Here is a 21774-nt window from a genome sequence, read left to right on the forward strand (position 1 = left end):
GTTGGCGGTTGGACTAAGTGATCTTAGAGGGCTTTTCCAATCTTAACCATTCTGTGGTTCTATGATCAGGCTGAAGCGCAGGATTTTTAAGCTTGACCTCCAGAATAAGCCTTGACCTGACAAAAGACAACATGAGAACAGAAGGGTGCACAAAACAGAAGGCTGAAGTGAGAGTTCATGGTCCACACAAAAATAATTACACATTCCAAGTACTGACAAAGCATCGCGGCCTAGCAGACCACCCTACCGCAACCGCTAATGGCCGCCTCCGGCCTCGCTCCTGGGGGCACGCGGACAGGGCGGGAAGCACCGCCTCCGCCAATGGGAGGAGGAGGGCCGGCCGAGGCCTGGGGCCTGCCTCCTGGGGCCGCCTCCTGCGGCCCGCCTCCTGGGGCCAACCTCCTGCGGCCCGCCTCCCGCCCCGCCCTGCAGATGTGGCGCCGCGAGCCGGCGGTGAGTGGGGAGCGGGTGGCTGGGTTGGGCTGTGTTGCCGCCGCCGCCGTGGGGGAGGAGTCTGGCCCCGTCCGCCCACCCCGCGGGGCTCCCGGGGCGGGGAGAGCAACGGGCCGGGGGTCTGGGCGGGGCTGCGGGGGGCCTCTTTCTGGCTGCGGTGAGGGAGGGGCTCCGGCTGTCAGCCCGCTGCGGCCGTGCGGCTCCTGAAAAGGACAGGGCTGCTGAGGGAGCCGGGTGGATTGCGCGGCCGCCTGGGCCGCCCTGCCATGGTGGCAGCGGTGCTGGCCGGGCTGTGGCTGTGCCCGACGCCCTGGGCGTACTCCTGTGGGCTGGGCAGGCCTCGTGTCTCGTTAGCCAGGCTTACCCATCTGTGTGAGCCCTGCCGTGTGACAGTGGTCTCCCACTCGGTGTTCCACCGAGTCTGTACTAGGCCTTGCATGCAATTACTCGAACCAGCTACTTCGTTATGTCCCGCTGACTCGGTGCTAGGTTTTGTGTGTGCTCAATCAAACCAGCTTTGTGGTATCGATCTCACAAGCACAGGTTGAAGGAGGGTCTTAGTGCTCCTCTGGGTTTCAGAAGTAATAAGGCTGCAATAGCTAGCAGCAGGTCCTACTCGCTCACTGCACTGACCACGGGGATTGTGGATAAGTGGTACGAGTGAGTTTCTGAACAGCATGGTGTGCATGCAGAAGCCATTCTCAGGCTGGAAGGGATGGCTGGAGGTTGCCTACCGTGGGCTCTCTGGCAGCTGGGACACCCAGAAGTGCTCCTCTGAAGGGATGTCCACAATATTCAGCGATTACCAATGCCTCTCAGTGTTAAAACTGAAATATGCACAGCAGGTATATGTATGAAGATAATATATAAAACAGCTATGGAAAGTGATGCGGTGAGGTGGAATGACTTGTCACAATGATGCAGTGAATCACTGGAACCACAATTACAATGCCTTATCACACTGATTGCATTTCTGTTTGTCTGACTCATTCTGCTTGTACAGATTTGCATCAGAAATCTTTTAAAAGCATTTTATTAATCTAACATGTTTTCTTTAAATGTCTGCATGCTCGGGCTCAGAGCTGTAAATCTGAATGTATACTTTTCACTGTAGAATCATTTCTATAAAGAACTGATGGCACGGTGTCAACAGAACAGTTAAGTTGGGTGATCAATATTATACATGAATAGTCTGTGCTGATGCTTAGCACTTTACAGCTGAACTTTGTCACGGAACACTAGGCTTATAACTTTCGACAAATCTTTTAATTGCAACGAGTGTAGTTTGCCTGTCTGTATGGTAAGTGCCCTGCTCACCTACCAAAGGTGCTGGAAGTTTCCTTGGAATACTTGGTTAATGCTTCATGAGATTAATGGAGAAAGTGCCTCCATAAATGTATGATGCATTTGCATTCTTATCAGGAAAAGCTTATTTATTTTAGATAGCTGTTTGACTAATGTTCTCTTCTGTCAATGTTTTCATTTGCTGATGGTTATTATGCTGTAGGGAGTTGCAAGCTGTAGCTTTTGATGATAGTTCTTCCTTATTACTTTGTTTTTACTTATTTTTTTTCTTTCTCAAAAACCAGTTCTTTGCTGTACTTAGCAAAAACAGTTTCCATACTTGTAGAGTGAGGTATACATGCCCCAAAAGACTGATAGCATCTTGCTAAGTGACAATCAGAGAGATTACCAAAATGCTTTGTAGTACTCTTTTCAGTTGGTCCACAAAGATGGGCACCTGCCACTTTGCTGAGCACAGACACATGTAACTCAATATAATAAAGTTTTGCGTTATTTACATTGATATCAAATATATATATACCTACTGGCATTTTTGTTTTGTTTTTGTACTTAACAGGTTCTTAAAAGATGAAGGAAACCTGGTCTTTCGTAGATACTTTTGAGCCTAACTTCAGGCCTCTGGTAGTAATTGAACTTGCAAAAGGCACCAAAAAGGAAACCATAGAATGGTTCACTGAAAGAATAGTGGACAAAAAGGCAAATGGAGGTGAGTATAATAGGATCTTCTGTAACACTTTGTAATAGATGGGCTGTCATAATGTGAAGACAGACAGAAAATTAGTTTCCATGTGATTCATGATAAAAGTAATTTCTGTTTAGCCAGTTCCATTCCATTTTGCATTTTTGAAGTTGCTTAGTATCATTTAAGAGTAGAGTAGTGATTTAAGGTCACACACCTGCTGAAGTTTAGAATCTTTCCATCTTAGTGGTGAAACAGGAATAAATTCGTGTAACTTAGATTTTTAATCACTTTTTGTATTCGTCTTCTAGAGTGCGTTTCTCATGTTGAGTGACAGACAGTTGTAAGTCTTATCAAAATGAAGATGCGTTACATCTATTATTCTGGCTTCAAGCCTTGGCTTTGTGTTGTAGAGTAAAACTGAGTTAGCTGGAAGCAAATTAATCTTGATAAATTCATGTTGGCTTTTAATTATCTTTTTGCTAGCTATAAGCAATATAATTCCAGGAATTCAAGTTAGTTTAATTTTTTTTTGTAATTCCATAGAATTTTTTCTTTTCTCTTGGAAAGGCACTGTTTATGACTGTTATATCTGACATCTGATGGTCAGTAAAATTTCTGCAGATACCGAATCTGTGACTACAAACATGCTTTCAGGCCTATTTCAGGAGCCTAGTCTCCTTAAAACTAGTGAGACCGCAGAAGCAATGACTGCTGATGTAATGTGAGTGTTACAGGAGTAAATCCAGACTGTTCTCATTGTTACAGTTAATTTTCAGTGAACACTTCTGCAGAAACAATACTAAAGCAGAGGGTGACCCCGCAAAATTCTGAACACCATATGCTGTTGAAACCTCAATTCTTCATCCCTGTAAAAATGGAACTTCAGTGCCCTGATGACTAGTATGATAGGTGTTAAGATATGATTTTTATGTATTCTGTGCCATATTTTTGCTTTCTTTTGCTTCAAAGGTGCACAGCTACTGATTAAACCGTTGGTTACAGAAAACGGAGATGGAAATATATATCTAGTTGGAGCTTCCCACTTAAGGCTGTTGCTGGGAGCTGAAACTGTGGGTTTGGTGAAGGAGTGTAATGATAATTCAATGAGAAGTTTCACATACAGCAGTAGAAAAACTTTCAAAGATTTTGCAGGTAAGCGTTATTAAACATCTAGTATCATCACAAAGCTATGGGTAAATTTATAATCAATTTCACTATTAAATCTTTTGTGGTTTATCTATCCCTTGGAATGGTAACAGCAGAAAGAAATAGGAAGAACGAACTAGAAACAAAATACTCATTTTACACCTGGAAGTTCGTAGCATATTGTGAAATAAACTTTTTTTCCTTTCATGTCGCTTGCGTTTGCTTATTTCTTCTGCTTTTATGTATTCCAGAGAGTTTCTTATCTGTATGAAAGATTTCTGTTGAACGTAAGAAAAAACAGTTGATAAAATTGAGTGCAGTATTATCAATATTATGAATTAACATTGCAACTTAATTTTTTATTAACACCTGTGAGCTAGTTTTGACTAGTTTTATTGTATTATAACTAGCTGGAGAAAATAGACAAACTTTGCTCTAGTGTAATTAGATATTAAACATAACTGAATAATTAAGTAATACCACAGAGTCATTCAACGGAATTTGGGCATGATTAGCAAAAAAAAAAAAAAACCACATTATTTTTCCTCATATGGATGTCTCAGCACAGTAGAATTTTCCTTTGAATGCACCACCTGCAAGGTGTTTTATCACCCTACTGAAGTAGTGGTAGGACTCATTTTGTTCTCCAGCTAAGTACTGGAGTTCCAGATTAGTTTTGCTAATGCTATTTCAGTACTGACTTTCACCACATGTTCAGTATAAAGTATCTTGGGTCTGTCTGAAGCAATAGTAACATTTTTGGAAGCTGGGTTGTTTGTTGCCCTTTTATTCAGCACTACAGTCAAGAAGGTTTCAGCACTCAACGATTTTTGCAGTCTTTTCTTTTATGACCTTGCTTGCCTGAAATTATAAAGCCTTGAGAAGAAGTGTGTCAGTTGCAAAGGTGCCGTTCTTGTTTCTTTCATGTGTTCACATTCTTAATGCTAATCTGTCATTGCTGCCTGATGCTCTAGTAGCCGCTAAAGCTCTCAACTAATGTAAATCTAAAGTACATCTTTTTCATGTATCACCTAATCTTTCTTTTTCAAAGCACCAACATCACTTCAGTCTTGTCTAGCTTGTTTCAAGCAGCTGTTTTTCGCTGTTCTGTGGATCGAATCATAGGATAAAATAATGATTTAGCTTAGGTAAAGTGCAAAACATATCATCTACAAAAAAAAAAATCCTACAGCATGTATTGTCATAGTATTTTTTCTAGCTTTCCAGCTTCAATGGTGCTATATTATTGTTCTTGGTGTTAGAGATTTCTTACTGTTTATTAGATCCTTACTTTATATATATAGAGCCATCTCAATGGTTTCTTACTCCTAAGGAGAAAAAAATAATCAATTGGTTATTAGGTCCAAAACCCCAAATCTGTTTTCTTGTTCATAGGATTGATGATAGGGTTGTTACTGTAGCTCTTGAAAAACTGGGATTTTTTTGGAAAAAGCTTCATACTGTTTTATCTTATTTTTAGTTGTCTCAAATAGTTTATCGTTATGTTGTTTAAACAGTAAAGAAAATCTACTGTGATAATTGATGTGAAACACGGAGAAGCAGCAAGCATTTTTCAAGGCCAGGCTGGATGGGGCTTTGAGCAGCCTGGTCTAGTGGGAGGTGTCCCTGCCTGTAGCAGGGGGGTTGGAACTAGATGATCTTAAAGGTCCCCTCCAATCCAAACCATGATTTTATTCATTTTTAGTTTAAAAAAAAAACAAAAAAACTTCAGAAACTGTATAGCAGAAACATATATAGAGATTCTGAGATTGGCAGATAGTGGATACCTAACTGAGAGTCTTTCAGCAGGTCAACAGTATCTAGTACTTGCTGGTACACTATCCTAGTCTCCAGCACTTCATACTTCTTTGTGTTTGAGGAACTCATTATCTTAATTCACTTGCGTAGTCAAAAGTGCAGTGGCAAATGTGTGCTAGTCATAAAAAACTTCTTCTTATGATATTTATTTTAAAAAGTGGAGGTTTTGTTAAAAGGTGTTGGTCTGATCTATTTTGATAACTTTTTGTTGCCTCGGTTGTCTTATTATGCTGTACAATTTCATACTACCTTCTTTTTTTTATTTAGACGACAATCACAATTTCCTTACGATGTCAGAATGTCAGTATATCATCAAACATGAGCTTGAAAATTTGAGAGCTAGAGATGAAAAAATGATCCCTGGATATCCACAGGCAAAGTTGTATCCAGGAAAATCAATTGGTAAGCAAGGTAGTTTGTTGTCTATATCTCAGTGTCTTGACTTAGGACAGTCTTCATGGTGGAAAAAAAAAAAGCCTTAACTTCCCTGCAATTAAGATAAACTCTCAAGATGTTAAATCACACTATTAATTTATCTTGTTTTCTCGGATTTTCACGGTGATGGAACAAGGGGCAATGGATGTACAGTGTAACAAGGGAAATTCCGAGTAGATATTAAGAAAATGTTCTTTACAGTGAGGAAAATCAAGTATTGGAACAGGATCTTAGAGAAACTGTGGAAATTCTGTCCTGGAAGACATTTAGATCTTAATTGGACAGTATCCTGCACAGCTTGAATTAAGCTGGACCTGCTTTAAGCAGGAGGTTGGACCAGATGACTTCCAGGGGGCCATTCCAACATGAGTCTTGCTATGAGACTGATACTCTTGCTTTACATTCTTTTTAGTTGAATACATTTTCAAGTAAGTTGATGTCATCCGTTATTTTTAGTTGGTACCCAAAATATTTGTGTTTAAAAAAAAACCAAAAACATCCAAACACACAAAAACTCACCACCAAAGTGTTTTTAACAAAATCTACAGGAGAAAGCCACAAGGAGTCATTGAAATAAATGTGTTCCTGTTCATGAATAAATATTTTACCGATAGTCAGTTTACTTGCTTCTTTTTGGAGTAAGGAATGCTGATAGTATGGCATATGTTTATTGTTTTAAGAGTAGATTTATGACCTGCAAATGTTGGAAACAGCATGCCCAGAGTAGTATCTTTATGGTAGCTTCAACTAGTGTGTTGGCAGAGATGCTACAGTTTCTTAGGAAACAGTTTCTCTTCTAGAATTGGTATATCATTTTAATAACAGTGTTTTTATTCATTACTGTTAATCACCTAAGAAAATTTGAGGGAACTTTAGGTGTGGTAAGTAAGTAATGTAACCCATTTGCTCATATCAACTTTCTTGTCTTTGGAAAGAGTACTAGTACTTCTTTTTTCTTCTAGTGAGAAGATTATTGACCAATGGTATTCTAGTTCAGATTTTCCCACTCCATGACAGAGAAGAATTGAAAAAGCTCCGACACACCTGGTATGGCCGAGTAAAAATTGGCTATCAGCCTTTAGGTATGTGAACACTTACTCTGCTACAAATAAAGTGCAGGGTTTATTCTGGAGGAATATTCTCTTCCGTTGGTGTGAGAAGACCAAAGGTCCTTCCTAACTACTGCTCCATCATTTAGTCTCTATAAAAGTGATACTCCTGTTTGGAAAGTAAGTATTGTACCAAGAAGTCAGTTATTTCACTAGGAGTTTACCTTGTCACCTCCCAGAGTCACTAATAGTTTACCTTGTTGCCTCCCCATTTCACTGAGTTTAACTTGTCACCTTGCCAGCTTCCCGCTACAGTTCACCTTCTCTAATTTTACCTTTCTCCCCAAGTTGCTTTGTTGGTCATTGTGAACCGAAGTTCACTTAGACTTGCTGTTACTTCTCTTGGAACCAAGAAGGTACTTCGTATGTGGTTTCTTGTCTACAACCTTTTTGGACTTGCTGACGTGTGTAGTCAAGGTCTCTTCATCAAATTCTTCTTCATTCTAAAGTGCCTGTAGGTTAATCTTCTGCTATAATGACTAACAATGCAACTTTTCTGGAGTGAAGCTGGAACCTGAGAGGATGTGTAGCCCTCTGAAGGAATTCAAGACATAAAATTGGTGGCTTGGTCTGCAGATTTAGTGTCAGTACAGTTCCACCTGAGCAACAGTCTCCTTTTAACAAAAGTCACCCTACCCATCAGCTAATCAGTAGTGGACCAAGGCAAAACCATTTATTTTCAAACTGACTTTTGGTAGTAAAGCTCCTCACTGTCTGGGGTTCACAAAGCTATTTTGATTTATAAGCGTTTCAAAAGTGTGAGTTGTTGGTTGCTAGATTCAGTTGAGTGGATTGTATACACTGAGCAAGTTTAAAGTGAAAACAAGTTTTAATCTGCCAATGTGGAGAGTTAAGTTCTGAATTCTAACACTGTAAACTTTACATGAAAAAGAAAAAAAAATAAGAGTTTGCTTGATTAATAATCTCTTGGTCCAGCAGTTTCTTGAGATTCTTCCCTGAACTATAGAATTTAAGGATCTAGCTCAATAATTCCTGCCTTCAAACTACTGTGTTAGGGGATTCTGCTCTGTAATCTTCTCTTTTTTATGCAGGAGAGGTTCTTTTTGAATGACGTCAAATACACAAAAAACTTAAAAGTAAATTCCATGAACCCTCGTATATATGTACTAAGTAAGGGATCTCTTTTATGTTATGCATGTGGAGTGTGAAATGATGCTAGTTGTCTATACTCAAACTCATTTAATAATAAATTTTTGATGAATTGAGAAAGGTTTTGGCATACCGATTCTTCTGTTTGTTTGCCTTTCCCTCTGGCTTTCAGAGACTTATCTGATTGGCAGCTCTGAATTTCTGCTGCAGTTTTCTGTAAACTGCATGAAAGAGAATGTTCTGGCATTGCACGTGAGCTTCTGATGTATTAGTCTTTTATGGAGAGTACATGCACAGTGTCAGTTCAGAGCCCATGATATTTTATCAAGTGGGTGAATATGTAGCAGTGGTATACAAGTATAAAGGACCTGGTCTTCCGGGGAGGCAAAGATTGAAATAGATTTTAGCACTCTAAACTTGGTATGCTAGTTATTTCAAAATCTTATTAAGTGATGCCGTGTCTAGATTATGATGGATAATACTCTTCAGTTTTTTGTAAGTAGTGATTTAAGTGAGATCTTATCTTCCATGGAGATAGTGCATCTGTCGTATCCATTAGTAGTGCACTTTCCAAACCTTTAGAACACTTGAGCTTCAGTGAGAATGATTGTGCATTTCATGTATTGATTGTCTACCGAAGTGAACGTCTCAACCTCGGTGTGTTTTTAGATGTGTTTAAGAATTCAGTATATCTTTCCATCTATTCCTTTAGTTCATCGAGGCATGGCAAAGAACAGCTAGTTTTTTTGATGCTGTGCAAACTGAAACAAGTTTGGTTCCCAGGTCTACATATGCCACCGAGAAACTTCAGAAGACAGGTGTCACTTACTTGGTATAAAAAACTTATGTGCCATCCTAGCCTTTCATTTATAGATGCTGTTTTTAAGAATGCTAGTCTTTCTTTTCTTCTGGATACTGTAGATATTGAGATACTTGGCTTCCCTACTATCTGAATATATGTATGCATTTGTGTAACATAAAACAAATAACTTTCTACGGTTTCGGGATGTAGGGGAGAGAGAAACAAAAAACATCAGAAGACCAAAATTTGGGCCAAGGGATTAATTTGCTCTCAAATTTGATATTTATTATACTGATATGTATATTAAGTATCTATCTTAATTGAGTTGTTTGTCTCTGCAGATGAGATACGCTCCTACTTTGGTGAAACCATTGCTCTCTACTTTGGCTTCTTAGAGTATTTCACGTTTGCATTGATTCCGATGGCTGTCATTGGGATTCCTTACTATGTGTTTGCATGGGAAGATTATGACAAATATGTGATGTTTGCCACATTCAACCTGCTCTGGTCCACTGTGATCCTGGAAGTTTGGAAGCGGATTTGTGCAGTGATGACATACCGATGGGGGACGCTGTTGATGAAGCGGCAGTTTGAAGAACCAAGGCCAGGTTTCCACGGCGTTTTGGGTATCAATCCTGTCACTGGGAGAGAGGAACCAGTGTACTCAAGTATTAAGAGACAGTTACGCATTTATCTGGTGTCCGTACCGTTTGTGTGCCTTTGCCTCTACTTCTCACTGTATGTGATGATGATTTACTTCGACTTGGAACAGTGGGCTCTGGATTATCACGAGGAGAATAAGTCCACCTTCAGCAGCTTGATGCTGTATGTGCCCAGTATCATATATGCTGTCGTGATTGAAATTATGAACCGTATCTATAGGTATGCTGCTGAATTCTTAACATCGTGGGGTAAGAAAATTATTTATGATTCTTATTTTTACATTAGAATTTAGAATCACAAAAGTTTAGGCCTTATTTTACTATGGGGTAAAAGAGTTGGCCATTTTCACTTCTTTCATTTATTTGGAGTGTTACGAGACTGCAGTTTCATGTTTGGTTTAATTTGGTCTGAGTCTAGCGGAAAGGATATCATCCCTTCCTCTTCAACCTCTCTCTGATGCTGAAATCTCCCTTCTCTCAGTTAGCTCTTCCTTAGGCTACATTAGCCATAGTGCTGGCCCAAGGGAGGTGGTGAGGTCGTCAGGCTAGAAGATCAGAGGTAGACAGCAGAGGAGACTGTCCTGGCATCTTTGAGTTTGATGAATACATCTTTGTGTACTGATACATCTGTGCAGAGGATAGAGGCAGTAGGATAATAGAACAAAATCTAAAAATGTTAACAAAATTGTCTTACAATAATGTTTGTGTATATTATATGTATAATGAAGATTGAGATTTCACATCCCTATCAAAATATTTTCCTCTCGGCGCTCTCAGAAGAGAGTGAACAGGATGAGGATCTCATCTGGTTGTCTCCCACCTGGGATATTTTCAGCTAAGATCTAATTTAAGCAGCTGATGTAGCAGAGCATAGGAAGCAATCTGGGTATGGGGGCTGGCAACCAGAGAAGTTGCAGGGTCTGTGCATTGCCATTGCTGCTACTAAAGAAATTCTTGTAGAACCGGTCTCTTGGTTTGTGGAGCTGAAAGTCCAGAATGTTTTTAAGCACACCACATACGCCTGTTTATTATGAGAATTGATAATTAAGTGAAAGTATAAATCCTATTTACTTGCTTAAGTGCATCTTCCATCCATCAGGCCTAACTTCATGCCCGCTCTTCTGTCCTGAACGAGGTTTGTAGGTGACAGCCTCTCGTTTTAGCTGTGTCGACGCAGCTCCTAATGTGCTGCCTTTTCATTTAGTTACTGCTTATCCAGGACTTGAAAGGTACAATCTGACATAGTAACAGAAATAAATGGGAAATCTCCAATTCACTTCCCTTTCCTTCCCACTTAACCGCTGTTCCTCAGCCATCAGCTTCTGACAGTGTATTGTGAATGAACTCAAAATCCTAGTTTTAAAATTAGTAATGCATCTGCTGAACTTCACGTGCTTTACACTTGCTTTAGAACTTGGGGTCTGATCTAAAGTCATCGGATAGGAGTATTTCTCTGAACTTTAACTGGTTTTAAATCAGATCCAGTATTGTTAGTTTTTCAAAATGTCTTCCAGTTAATTTCACATTTGATTTCAGCCAGAGAAAAACTGACTAACTTGGCACGTTTTATTAAATGTTAAGAGTAATTGTTTATTTTTATTAAAAAACAGCTCCTCCTAGAAAGAAAGATGTTGCAAAAAGTGAAACCTTTGCAGTAGGAAAAATGCTAGAGTTGTACCCCAGAATATATTTGTAAACGTGCATCAGATTGGCATGATAGATGAGTGAGGAACTGGTACAGTATGAATTATTTTTGCAATAAATTATTGGGTGAACTATTCCTCACATACTACTACTAAAATGATTTCTAGGTGGAAAAAACGTTTACGTTTTGTATAATAATGTTTAGTACATTGCATGTGCTTCTGCTGTTTACTAATGAGTAATTTTGTTGATGTTTTAGAAAATCACAGGCTGGAGTCTTCGTATCAGAATCATTTAATTCTGAAGGTTTTAGTGGTAAGTAGGTAGTCTGAGGAGTAAAAGATTATTTTAAAAGGGAACTTGTTATGTGTTTTATTAGTATTTTCCCAGCATTCCTGCCTGGACTTTCAATTTCGTTCAGTGCCAAATAGTTTGTTTAAACAGGATTTCTGTTGTCATTGCAGTAACGGCAAGGCTGTATAGATATCTTGTTTTGTATTGCACAGGTTTGTTGTTGTTTTTGAATTGATTGTTCTTTCATTAGGATTCTGGATATGTAAGTTTTTCTCTTAATTGATGCGGTCCTGGCTTCAGCTGGGAACTATTCCTTTTGGTTTTTGCAACATTTTATGGTAAACTATATTTTAAGAAGTTCACACATTAAACTTGCATTTGTACTAACGTTCAGCCAGCTAATCAGAGGAGACTGGATATACATGCCTGTTATTCTGCTTGTGTACAGCTGATAGTATATATTGATATATTTCCCTTGGGCCTCTGAGTAAGTTGCTTTTGCGTGTATATACTATAAACTGCATAGGAGGGGATTAGATGCCTGTATTGATTCTAAGAGACTGTACTGTAAATCCTGAGAAAAGTTTTTTTCTACTTCAGTGCTTGATCATGACTTTTCAAGTACAATACTGTGATTTATTTCTCAATTTAGTAGTAGGGAATATTTTTCTTGGTCATAAAACCTCCTGAGCTGGTTAAACATAAAGCTAACATAAACTGAGGAACAGTTATACATATCTAAAGAGATGTCTTCCAACAAATATATTTTGTTAAAAATTTTATTTGAAAAAAGTCATCACCCTGAACTAATATCAATGCCAAATTGTGGAGGTTAAGTAGAAGATGACAGGTGTTTGAAGTGTTCATATTTCATAATTTAAATGTATAACTCATTGTATACTGTGCTTTAGGAAGGCATTAAGGTAGTTTAATGAAAATCTGAGTAGAATCAGTAGGATCAAAATTATTTTTTCTGATGTAAGTTTTAAAAGTGATAAATTCAATTTAATGGACAGTTTGTATCTGTGTGGAAGCTATTTAGTCGGGGTAACTGTTTGATGATGCTCTGCATTTTTTTCTCAGGCTATGAATTCCTGCTTGTGTAATAACAACAAATATTTTTATTTGCAGTTCAACTTCTTGAATTGTTTTGCATCTCTCTTCTACATTGCTTTTGTGCTGTTTGATATGAAACTTTTAAGACAGGTGAGTTACTTAAACATTAAAAACAATGATGCACCTAGGAAAATGAAATAGGACTTATTTTTCAGTTATTTTCTAAATATGCAAATGTGTGTATTGTTGTTGTCAAATTTATATTTTCTTATAAATACAGCTTCCATATTTGAATTCATCTTGCACAGTTGCAGAATGATAACAGAGTAATGTTGAGCGATTATTTTTCTCCCTGCAGATGAGGAAAAGAAATTGATTACTCCTTCACACAGATGAGGCTGGAGAATTTTCATTTCCCCTTCTTTTCCTTTATGTTAGAAAGTGTTTTTCTTTATAGTGTTTTTATTGAGAGGCTCCTGAGGATAGGAGTATTATTAAGTTTATTACTGCAGTGAGAAATTGAAAATCAATAGAAGCAAAAATAATTTGTCATTGATATTTTAAATCAGCTTTCTGTTAATATTGCTTGAAGTCAAATGCATGAAAATCAAGTAAAAGGAATTATTCCTTTGATTGAAGAAACATACTTTGTATTCAGTTAAAGTCCATTGTTTAGCTCTGTTAGTGATAAATGATGTATGGTAAGTGTTTATCTTTAGCCTTCATTGGGCTTTCTGTACTGTTTCCAAGGCACATGAAGATCCACAAAATAGGTAATTATCTAAAGACCTGTTTAGATCTTTCCAGCACATTGCAAAGAAAGGGAACTAGAGCAGCTATACTTCCCACTTGCTATTGCTAGTTTTGTTATGCTGGCCTGCTTCTGTTGTAGTGTAACAACTTGCAATGTTAATGGAACACACAAAATCGGAAATGATCATAGATTTATTGCTGGTCTATTAACTATTATTATTATTTTTTTAGAGCTTGGCCACTTTGCTGATAACTTCACAGATCCTCAATCAGTTTGCAGAATCCCTGCTTCCTTACTGGCTCCAGAAGAGACATGTGAAGAGGATGAAGAAACAAGTGCATTGTCTGAAAACAGATACGGACCTGTCGTTAGTTGAACAAATCAACATGGAAAAAGAAATGGGCACCTATTTTGTATGTTGAATATACTCGTGTGTTGTTTGGATATAGAGTTTGTTAGGTTATATGCTGCTGAAAAGTGGTCTCAGGTGAACCGTAGTTAGCTGCAGCATAGTACATTAGAGTAGAAATAGCTATTTTATTTCAGAGGGAACTTTGAATACATGGTAAGTATAGTTTGGCCTCTTAGCAATAGCAATGTTCTTTTTAGAAGCAAACAGCAGAGCGGTTAAGTTTAGAGCAGAACAGAATAAGAATTTGCTTGATTCTGATTTTTGGGAGGCCAGTTCTGGTTTAGAAATTTCCTTTGTTCAGAATTTATTCCTTCTCTAATTCTGTTTGTTGCTTGTGCTAAACTCTTCATACAAAGGTGCAGTGAATCGGGTCAAAAAACCGATCCAGATGAAAAATAATTGCAAAAATAATCCATCAGTTTCATCTGTGGGAGTGGGAACATACAAATGTCAAGGTTGTAAAGGAAAGGATGGAGGCTGTTTAAAATCGTATTATAATTAAGGATGGCTGGAGAAAAGATGGGTTACTATGCCCATAGCATAGGCCCTTCATTATGCTTGGAGCAGCCATCTTTTTCTACCATTTGTTATCTTTTGAGTTATTTTTAGCCCTAGTAGCAAGGTTAAGACCAAACAAACAGAAAACCAAGCAGCAGAAATGTAACGGCGTGTTTCTTCTACTGAAAGGCTTGGTTACTCATGTTTTCTTAAGGATGCCCAATTTTGTCATTCTCTCTGTCAACTGTTTCTGCTTCTCTATTTCTCTATTGCTGTTTAACACTCAGTAGAGATTTCTTGTTCTTTGGAGCCTGTTTACACCTTCTGGCTTGGTCCCAGAAATGTTTCTACTGGTACAACCAATGCTGCAGTCCTGGAACAGCCCCAACTTCTATACCTACTATCTTCTGCATTTCTGTTCTCCTCCTAATCCCAGCTATGTTTCTGGCCATCTCTTGTGCTGTACGCTTGTACGTCGTTCACAAGGACAACAGTAAACTGCTGTAAGAGTTAGCTGATGAACACATTAGTCAATGCAACCTGAATATTTTTGACTGCTTGGCCCAGCAGCTTATTTTCAACTTCATCAGTTTGTGCAGCTTTGTGGTGCACAGGATCTGATACAGTGCATAATCCCAGTTATGTTGGCACAAAGGGGTGAGAAAAACAACTGCATACGGAGCTGCCTAAAGCAGTATTACTGCAGAAAGGGGGATGTGTGGAACATGCCCCCAGTTTCCAAGGTACGAGGATGAGTAGTGGCATGGGGAAAAGATGAGAAGAAGAGGTGCTTCTGTTTCTGTTTTTGCACTGATACTAGTTTAAATTGTCAGTTAAGCTATAGCCTAAGAGAGTATTTTTGCTTGGGTCAAGAAATAGAAGCAGGCAGAAGAGACCAACTCTTTAGGCCAGTACTACTGCTGGAATCTCTTGCTTCATGAAACTACAACTTTGGCATTCATGCTGTCTTCCTAGTTCATTTTCTGATGGCTTCATAGTCAGTAAGCACATGGCAAACAAGACAGCATCAGATTATCAGTTTTACCTGTATTATTTTTAGGATTTCCTTCTCACCATCCACAAAGTTTTAAGATATATTTGTATCACCTTATTACCTTAAACTGGTAAGTTTTCTTGGAATAAGTCTTAGTATATTATTGTCCCCAGCATACTTCTTGATTTGAATTTGGTTGATTTGTTGTGCAATTCATTACTTGGTGTTCTAAAGGAGTCTACAAAATGCAGTAGTGTGTATGTTAAGGCCTTACAGAGTGGCTGACAGCCTGCTCGATCGAATGCTGCAAGCACACTCTCATGGGTTTTAATGCTTTATGCTTTTGCAGAGTAAGAATTAGATGTAGATCATGTACTTTTTATGTAAAAGGTAGAGAACAGCAGAGTTAGAAATTTATTTTGAAATGTGGGAGTACCATGAAGTGGGAAGTGGAAAACAAAAGTTGGAAAACAGTTTTTCCAGTTGAAAAACTGTATGAATGTTCCACTGGGAGTGTTGGTATTTCTCGCTTTATATATGGGGAGGTAGACAGACAGAGCATGCCTGTCTTACAGTGGAGAGCACAGCAGAAATCCCCAAGTTAGTGTCTGAACTGGTGAATCAGCACAGTCCAGCAAGGAGCCTAAAAACACACCAGCACAAGTCCAAAGGCTATAAATTGGCAGCAGGCATAGTCTTGCCTGACCAAATAAGCTCTGCCTCCTAGACCTGAACTGACTTCTGGTTCTGAGCTGACAGACAGAAAGCCAGTGTGGTGTCTGAGTCACGCTGGCCAGCGCTTCTTGCAGATCAGATGTATCTGCACCTGTTGTATGGTCATACCTTGAATAATTTTCCAAGGGGAAACAATAGGTCAGTTGTGGGGTTATGACTTTGAGTTGCCCACTTCAAGCCTCAGTTTCAGTTCAGTGCACTTGTATTCAAGGCCTTAGATCTTAATTTCAGTCTAAATATTTTAATTGTGCTATGTTTGTGAATACAGAGTACTAGACCACTTGTTTGTTCCTAAGTGTTGAGCTGTCTGCGGAAAAAAATTTATTTCTAAAATTACGTCTGTCACAAGGGGGAAGCATTTGACTATGTTTAGTAACTGAGGAGTTCAGCAGGAGTGTTGACAGAATTCTGTGTTTCAAGCTCTTTTCTTTCCTTTTCCTTCCTTCGCTTACTCTTCAATATTTAATTCTAATTTCTATCTTTGCCCTCCTTGCTCTTTCCCCCCACCCCCTTTTTGTGCCTCTCCAGCCCTTCACCTGATTTAAGGTGTCAAAGCTTCATCTTGTAAACTTTATTTCACCCCCATTTCTCTCCTAGTTCATTTTGAATCCTGAGATGCTTTGTTGATTCTGTTTCCTTGGTGCCATAGGTTGTGCTGCTCCTGTGGCAAGGGCAATATTGATAATAGCACAGTTTGAAATTTTTTTTTACATCCTGTCAGATGTTTCCTTCATAAAGTGTCATAAATTACGTAGGAGAAAAGTAAATGCTCATTTTATTTTCAGACTTTGCTGTGCTGATAAGTCAGTAGGTACCGAGCAAGAAAATGAGAAGAAAGCAGTGGAAATGCCGTACAGTTACTAGGAGGAGGATTATAAAGGGATGCACTGCTCCTTGCTTGATACATGTAACTGATAGCAGGGACAAATGTGTGACTTCCACTCCACTGAATGATGCTGCACTAATGTCCCTAATGAAGACCTTGCTAAAATTCAGAGTTTGTACAGGAAATCTCTGTGGAAAAAATCTCCATGATTTTGAACATTTCGTAGCTCCTCAAGGTTTAACCTGCAGAACAAACCTAGTCATATGTGAGACATGAAAATGAGCTTGAATGAGGAAGGTAACTTAACGTGTGGCCCATGTTGATTTCTGAGCTTGCTGGCTTCTATTGCCTGTTTGCTAAAAGAAGAGCAGTAGGTGCTAGAGGTGGCAGTTGTAACTGTCATCAGCAAAAACGTTAGGAAATCGTATCTGTGATGCATGGAACCAAAACTGATGTTATATTTCCTGTAGTAATCTCGGTTACTGTCAAGTCGTTATTGTTCATTTTGTTGTTTTGTTTATTTCATTTTGAGAGAGAAGAAAGTGTGTGGGTCTGGATGAATACAGAATAGCTGTATCCTAGTTTAAGTAGTTTATGATATTTCATTACCCTTTGTTCAGAGAACACATTGAACAAAAACAATCCTTTTTCTTTAGCAATTATTAGTTTTTCTTCATTTTCATAAGTAATTGCAGCAATCATAGAAAACTATTACTAATACAACAAAATTAGTATGTAAATATGTATAATAACCTACATGTGAATACTTAATCAGCATTTAAGTACCCGAATTCTTGATTCAAAAATGAGGATTAATTGTTCCTTTCAGATGCCAGTGCTACATTTTGTCATTTTAGCCTTCAAGTAGGCAATTAATTCTGACCTGCTCACTTGAAATAAATGTGCAGAAATATTAGAAAAGAGTTGCCTATTTAAAAACCAGTGTTTCTGGTTAGATCTTTCCTGGACAGTCTGAAATACTAGGCCTATTTGTAAGAGCATTGTGAGGAGAATGTTCTGCCAGTTCACATGAACATCTCTGTTTTCCTGTCCCACACTTTCAGTATCTGTTTCATTAGGATGGTTAGGAACTTAGAGTGAATCTGTTTACCCAATTACTTCACATACTTCGTGTGATAAGGATTAGTGAACATTACACAAAGTGCATTAGGCAAAAGGAAAATCCTTGGCCTCCCCATATTAAGAAGTTTTGAATAATTCAATATTTTAAAAATTACTAGAGGATGTATTTTTTTTCTACTGCTAGTCATTTCCAAACAGGTGATTTGACATGAGGAACCATGTTTATAGCTGTATTATTAACTCCACATCTTCATGTATTTTTTGTGGGTAAAAGTTGTTCTTTTTTTTTTCCCCTCTGTTTTCCAGGGCACTTTTGATGATTACTTGGAGTTGTTTTTACAGTTTGGCTATGTCAGTCTTTTCTCGTGTGTTTATCCGCTGGCTGCTGTCTTTGCAGTGTTAAACAATGTCACAGAGATATATTCCGATGCCTTGAAAATGTGTGGAGTTTACAAGCGTCCATTTGCAGAACCCACAGCAAATATTGGGGTTTGGCAGGTAATCTTTGTTTTTTAATCATTTATTATAAATGACATTTCACCAAATATATCCGTGCATTTCACCATCGGCTGCTTTTAACTTTTAGTAGGTATTTTGTCATCTTCAGTGTCTTATGATACTATCCCACTGTAGTACATTTTGAGAGGTTTTTAACCACGTGCAATTTTCAGTTGCCTTTGGAAAAAAAGCAGTTCCTTTCATTAGTCCTTGCATACATAAATGTTGTGATTCTGTTGCAATACCAACAAAGCAAAGCTGCCAGATACTGCCTAGTAATTTATAGCAAAAGTATTATGAAAATGGTAACATCTGGTGCAATCTCAGAAGCGAGTAGCTCATCTCATGTAGTTTCAGAAAACTGAAGAATGATACATAAGTACTTGGAATCCCGAGTCATGTTTGGCTGTGTGCTCTTTTGGTTACTGGTACTCAAGCTGACTAATTTTAAAATAACTTAGATCTGTGTGTAGAGGCTGTACTTTTCTATAGAGGTGGAATCTGCTTAAACAGTTTCACAGTAGAAGAAGTTGGTTAAGGATTTTCTGACCTCAGTTGTGTACGGATGTGACTGTGCTAGCACCAGCTAGTTTGGGACCTCCTGAGTACACTGTGTTAGTGAACTGATTCTCTCCAATAAAAACTCTGCATAACTCCTCCAAACTCAGAGGTATTTTCGGTAAGAGAGAAGGATGGTCAGTCGTAACCAAAGGCGTAAGTTTTCTGTAACAGCAATGTGAAGTAGGCTGGGGGAAAGGTCTAGGAGATGATCTGTATTCAAGTTTAAGTTTTCTGTTGATGCATGGTGAAGACAAAGGACAGAATAAACTAGTAGTTTGTTTAATTTGATTTTAGTAATCTGTTTTACATGGGAAGTTAGAGCGTTGGCTAAATTACTTCTGTTAAAGAAATACTGGAATTGTTTTATCATGTGAGCAGAGTCAACAGCTTACTGTCAAGGAGAAAGTTACTTCTGCTAATTCATTGTGATAATTGCTACATTTCCATATCAGCTTTTCTCATTCCAGAGAGGACCATGGAATAAATACCACTGTATTGCAAAAGCAATTGTCATACTGTGTTTTCAGGCTTTTTGTGGGAAGTCTATACACAAGAGCTTCTCAGACTTGCATGTGTTTAAATGTAAACCTTTATTTCAACAAATTCAACAACTACATTCAACTTGAAAAACTGATGGCTATTTTAGAAAGGTTCTGAACCATCTCTACATTTTCTGATTGCTTAACATATGGACAAAACAAAACCAGTGTGCTGGGGCAGTTAGTTCCTCTAGTTTTGCCTTTTTTCTTTTATTTTGAAAGAAATACGTGTTCAAAAGTGTAATTGTAGAGGGATACACAGTCTTTTGTGTGTTCAGATTGGGTCATGAAGATACCAAGGTTAGGACTGCTTTCCTGACCATGTTTTGTGTTTTTTTTTTCTTTTTTTTTCCCTTGAGGATTATTCTGAATTTTTCAGGTGGTGATTTGGTATTACCTCCATCTAGGATGTTACTGGTCTTTAAGTACACACACACACACGCGCGCGCGTGCACACTCACACACACTAAATTACAGAAAAACTCAGGGTTGCCAGGTGTGCTTTGTGGTATTACAAGTCTTGTTGTTGCCTGTTTTTATGGTTGACATTGTCTAGATGACTTGTCAAACAAGTCTACATTATAGAACTCAAAAGATGGACAAAAAAAACACGTTAAAGTACTGAGTCTTCTGAGGATTTGGGAGAGAGGGAGAAGTTTTATAGAGCGCTTTGGGGACTGGTGAATCAGAGATAATGGTTGTAACTAGAAATGTGTTTTTGTCTTATTTCAGTTGGCTTTTGAAACCATGAGTGTAATATCAGTAGTTACTAATTGCATACTGATTGGAATGTCTCCACAAGTGAATGCCCTTTTCCCAGACTCAAAAATGGATCTTATTCTGACTGTGGCATTGGTAGAGGTAAGTCAGACTTAAAATATGTGTTCAGATACATGTTTTAGTAGGAAACAACATGGAGAACAGTGGAGGTTATACCAGTAAGTAGATATTTTCTCTTTACTTTAAAAGGATTTAAGATCTTTCCCTACCAAATAAGTGTTAACACCTTGCTTTTTATTTTCGGTGCTTTCGTGTACTGTGAATGTTGTTGCTATACTTTTTCCATATGTTCCCAAGATTCTGTATTTTGGTTAATATGATTAAGAATATAACAGTACTGTTTCAAGAAGTAAAATCTTATTTATATAAACTGGGTGTTTTTCTACCTGGTTTGTTACCACGGTGCATCTATAAAGACCTTCTTCATCTTTATGAATGTTTCCCTTAGTGGCTTATCTGAAACAAATATATGTAAGGACTAAGTACTAGTGATTGTATGACCATTTGAATTTCATACTTTCCTAATTCTGTGTAGTAAAAACGTGAGTTTCTTTTCAGGCAAATGACTGGCCATTTTATATTTTAATAGATTGTAGATTGTTGTCCTTATCTGTCTTTCTATTGGAATTTTCATGCATTGCAAGAAATTTAAATAATTTAAAGATGATGTTAATGTAGCTTTTAGGAATTTTGGTTATTTTTCTGTGTTGTCTATGTATAGTTGTTGGATTGCTTTATATAGGTGTAGCATGAATACATACTTCTGTGTTGTTGTTACAGATGTTGTGGGTTATGCAATGAATTATGTACTTGCTTAAAGTTTGCAGTTAACTCTAGATATTAATCACGTGTTAACTGGTTTACTGAAGTTTGAATCTACAGACAACCTGATGCATTTTTCTATTGTGCATGTGTGAACATTTGCATTAGCCTCAGTGAAATATTTTAATGTAAAACTAATTTGACGTTTTAAATGCAGTGTTCTGATTAGTTCATGGCTGGATAGTATATCCAGAGAGGTTATATTACAAAAACTATGTGACTAAATGTAACCAGAGTTAAGTTTTAATGTCCATCTGATCTCTGAGAAGGCCCCTGTTTCTTGATAGGCCATAGGAGAATACCAGAATTTTTTCTCCCTCAATTTAAATTCTGCTTATATGCAATCCTGTGCCATGGTGCAATTCCTGTGTTCTAGTTAGGTAGCTCTTGGAATTTCTTTTAAACATTGCGTCTCAAACACGTTATCTATAAATCATAGAGAAAGGGGAATAAAACAAATAAAGGAATAAATGAAAGGAAATGAGTCTGAAGAGAAAAGATTAATTAATACTGAAAGGAGAAAAGACAAGAATGCTCTTTTATATCAATAAACAACTTGGACAAGGCTACTCATCTAAAGCGAACTACATTGTATGAAGGGACAAATGGAAGGTAATGCTAGATGAGCCAGTGAGGAAAGGCAGCCATCTGGTTATAGAGAAGTCAACTTTTCTCTTCATTTTCTTATTAGTGAAAAAAAAACTTTATAGTGTGCTTGTCAGAAAAGGTAAATTTAAAAAATTGTTTTAATCATAA

The 21774-nt window shown here is 37.9% G+C and overlaps 1 protein-coding gene across 3 annotated transcripts in view; it reads left to right on the plus strand.

Annotated features, from left to right (window-relative positions):
* The window catches only part of ANO10 (anoctamin 10), a 115839-nt gene continuing 94421 nt past the window's right edge, over nt 357-21774 (plus strand). For all 3 annotated transcript variants that reach the window (XM_021386321.1, XM_021386323.1, XM_021386322.1), the window contains exons 1-11: nt 357-453; nt 2315-2464; nt 3410-3592; nt 5672-5806; nt 6802-6921; nt 9202-9771; nt 11426-11481; nt 12592-12666; nt 13501-13683; nt 18125-18316; nt 20149-20277. In XM_021386321.1, coding sequence (XP_021241996.1) covers nt 2326-2464; nt 3410-3592; nt 5672-5806; nt 6802-6921; nt 9202-9771; nt 11426-11481; nt 12592-12666; nt 13501-13683; nt 18125-18316; nt 20149-20277 — 1782 coding nt within the window. In that variant the 5' untranslated portion in view covers nt 357-453; nt 2315-2325. The remainder of the gene's footprint in view (nt 454-2314; nt 2465-3409; nt 3593-5671; nt 5807-6801; nt 6922-9201; nt 9772-11425; nt 11482-12591; nt 12667-13500; nt 13684-18124; nt 18317-20148; nt 20278-21774) is intronic.

The sequence above is a fragment of the Numida meleagris genome, chromosome 2, assembly GCF_002078875.1.
Source record: "Numida meleagris isolate 19003 breed g44 Domestic line chromosome 2, NumMel1.0, whole genome shotgun sequence".
Taxonomy (NCBI): domain Eukaryota; kingdom Metazoa; phylum Chordata; class Aves; order Galliformes; family Numididae; genus Numida; species Numida meleagris.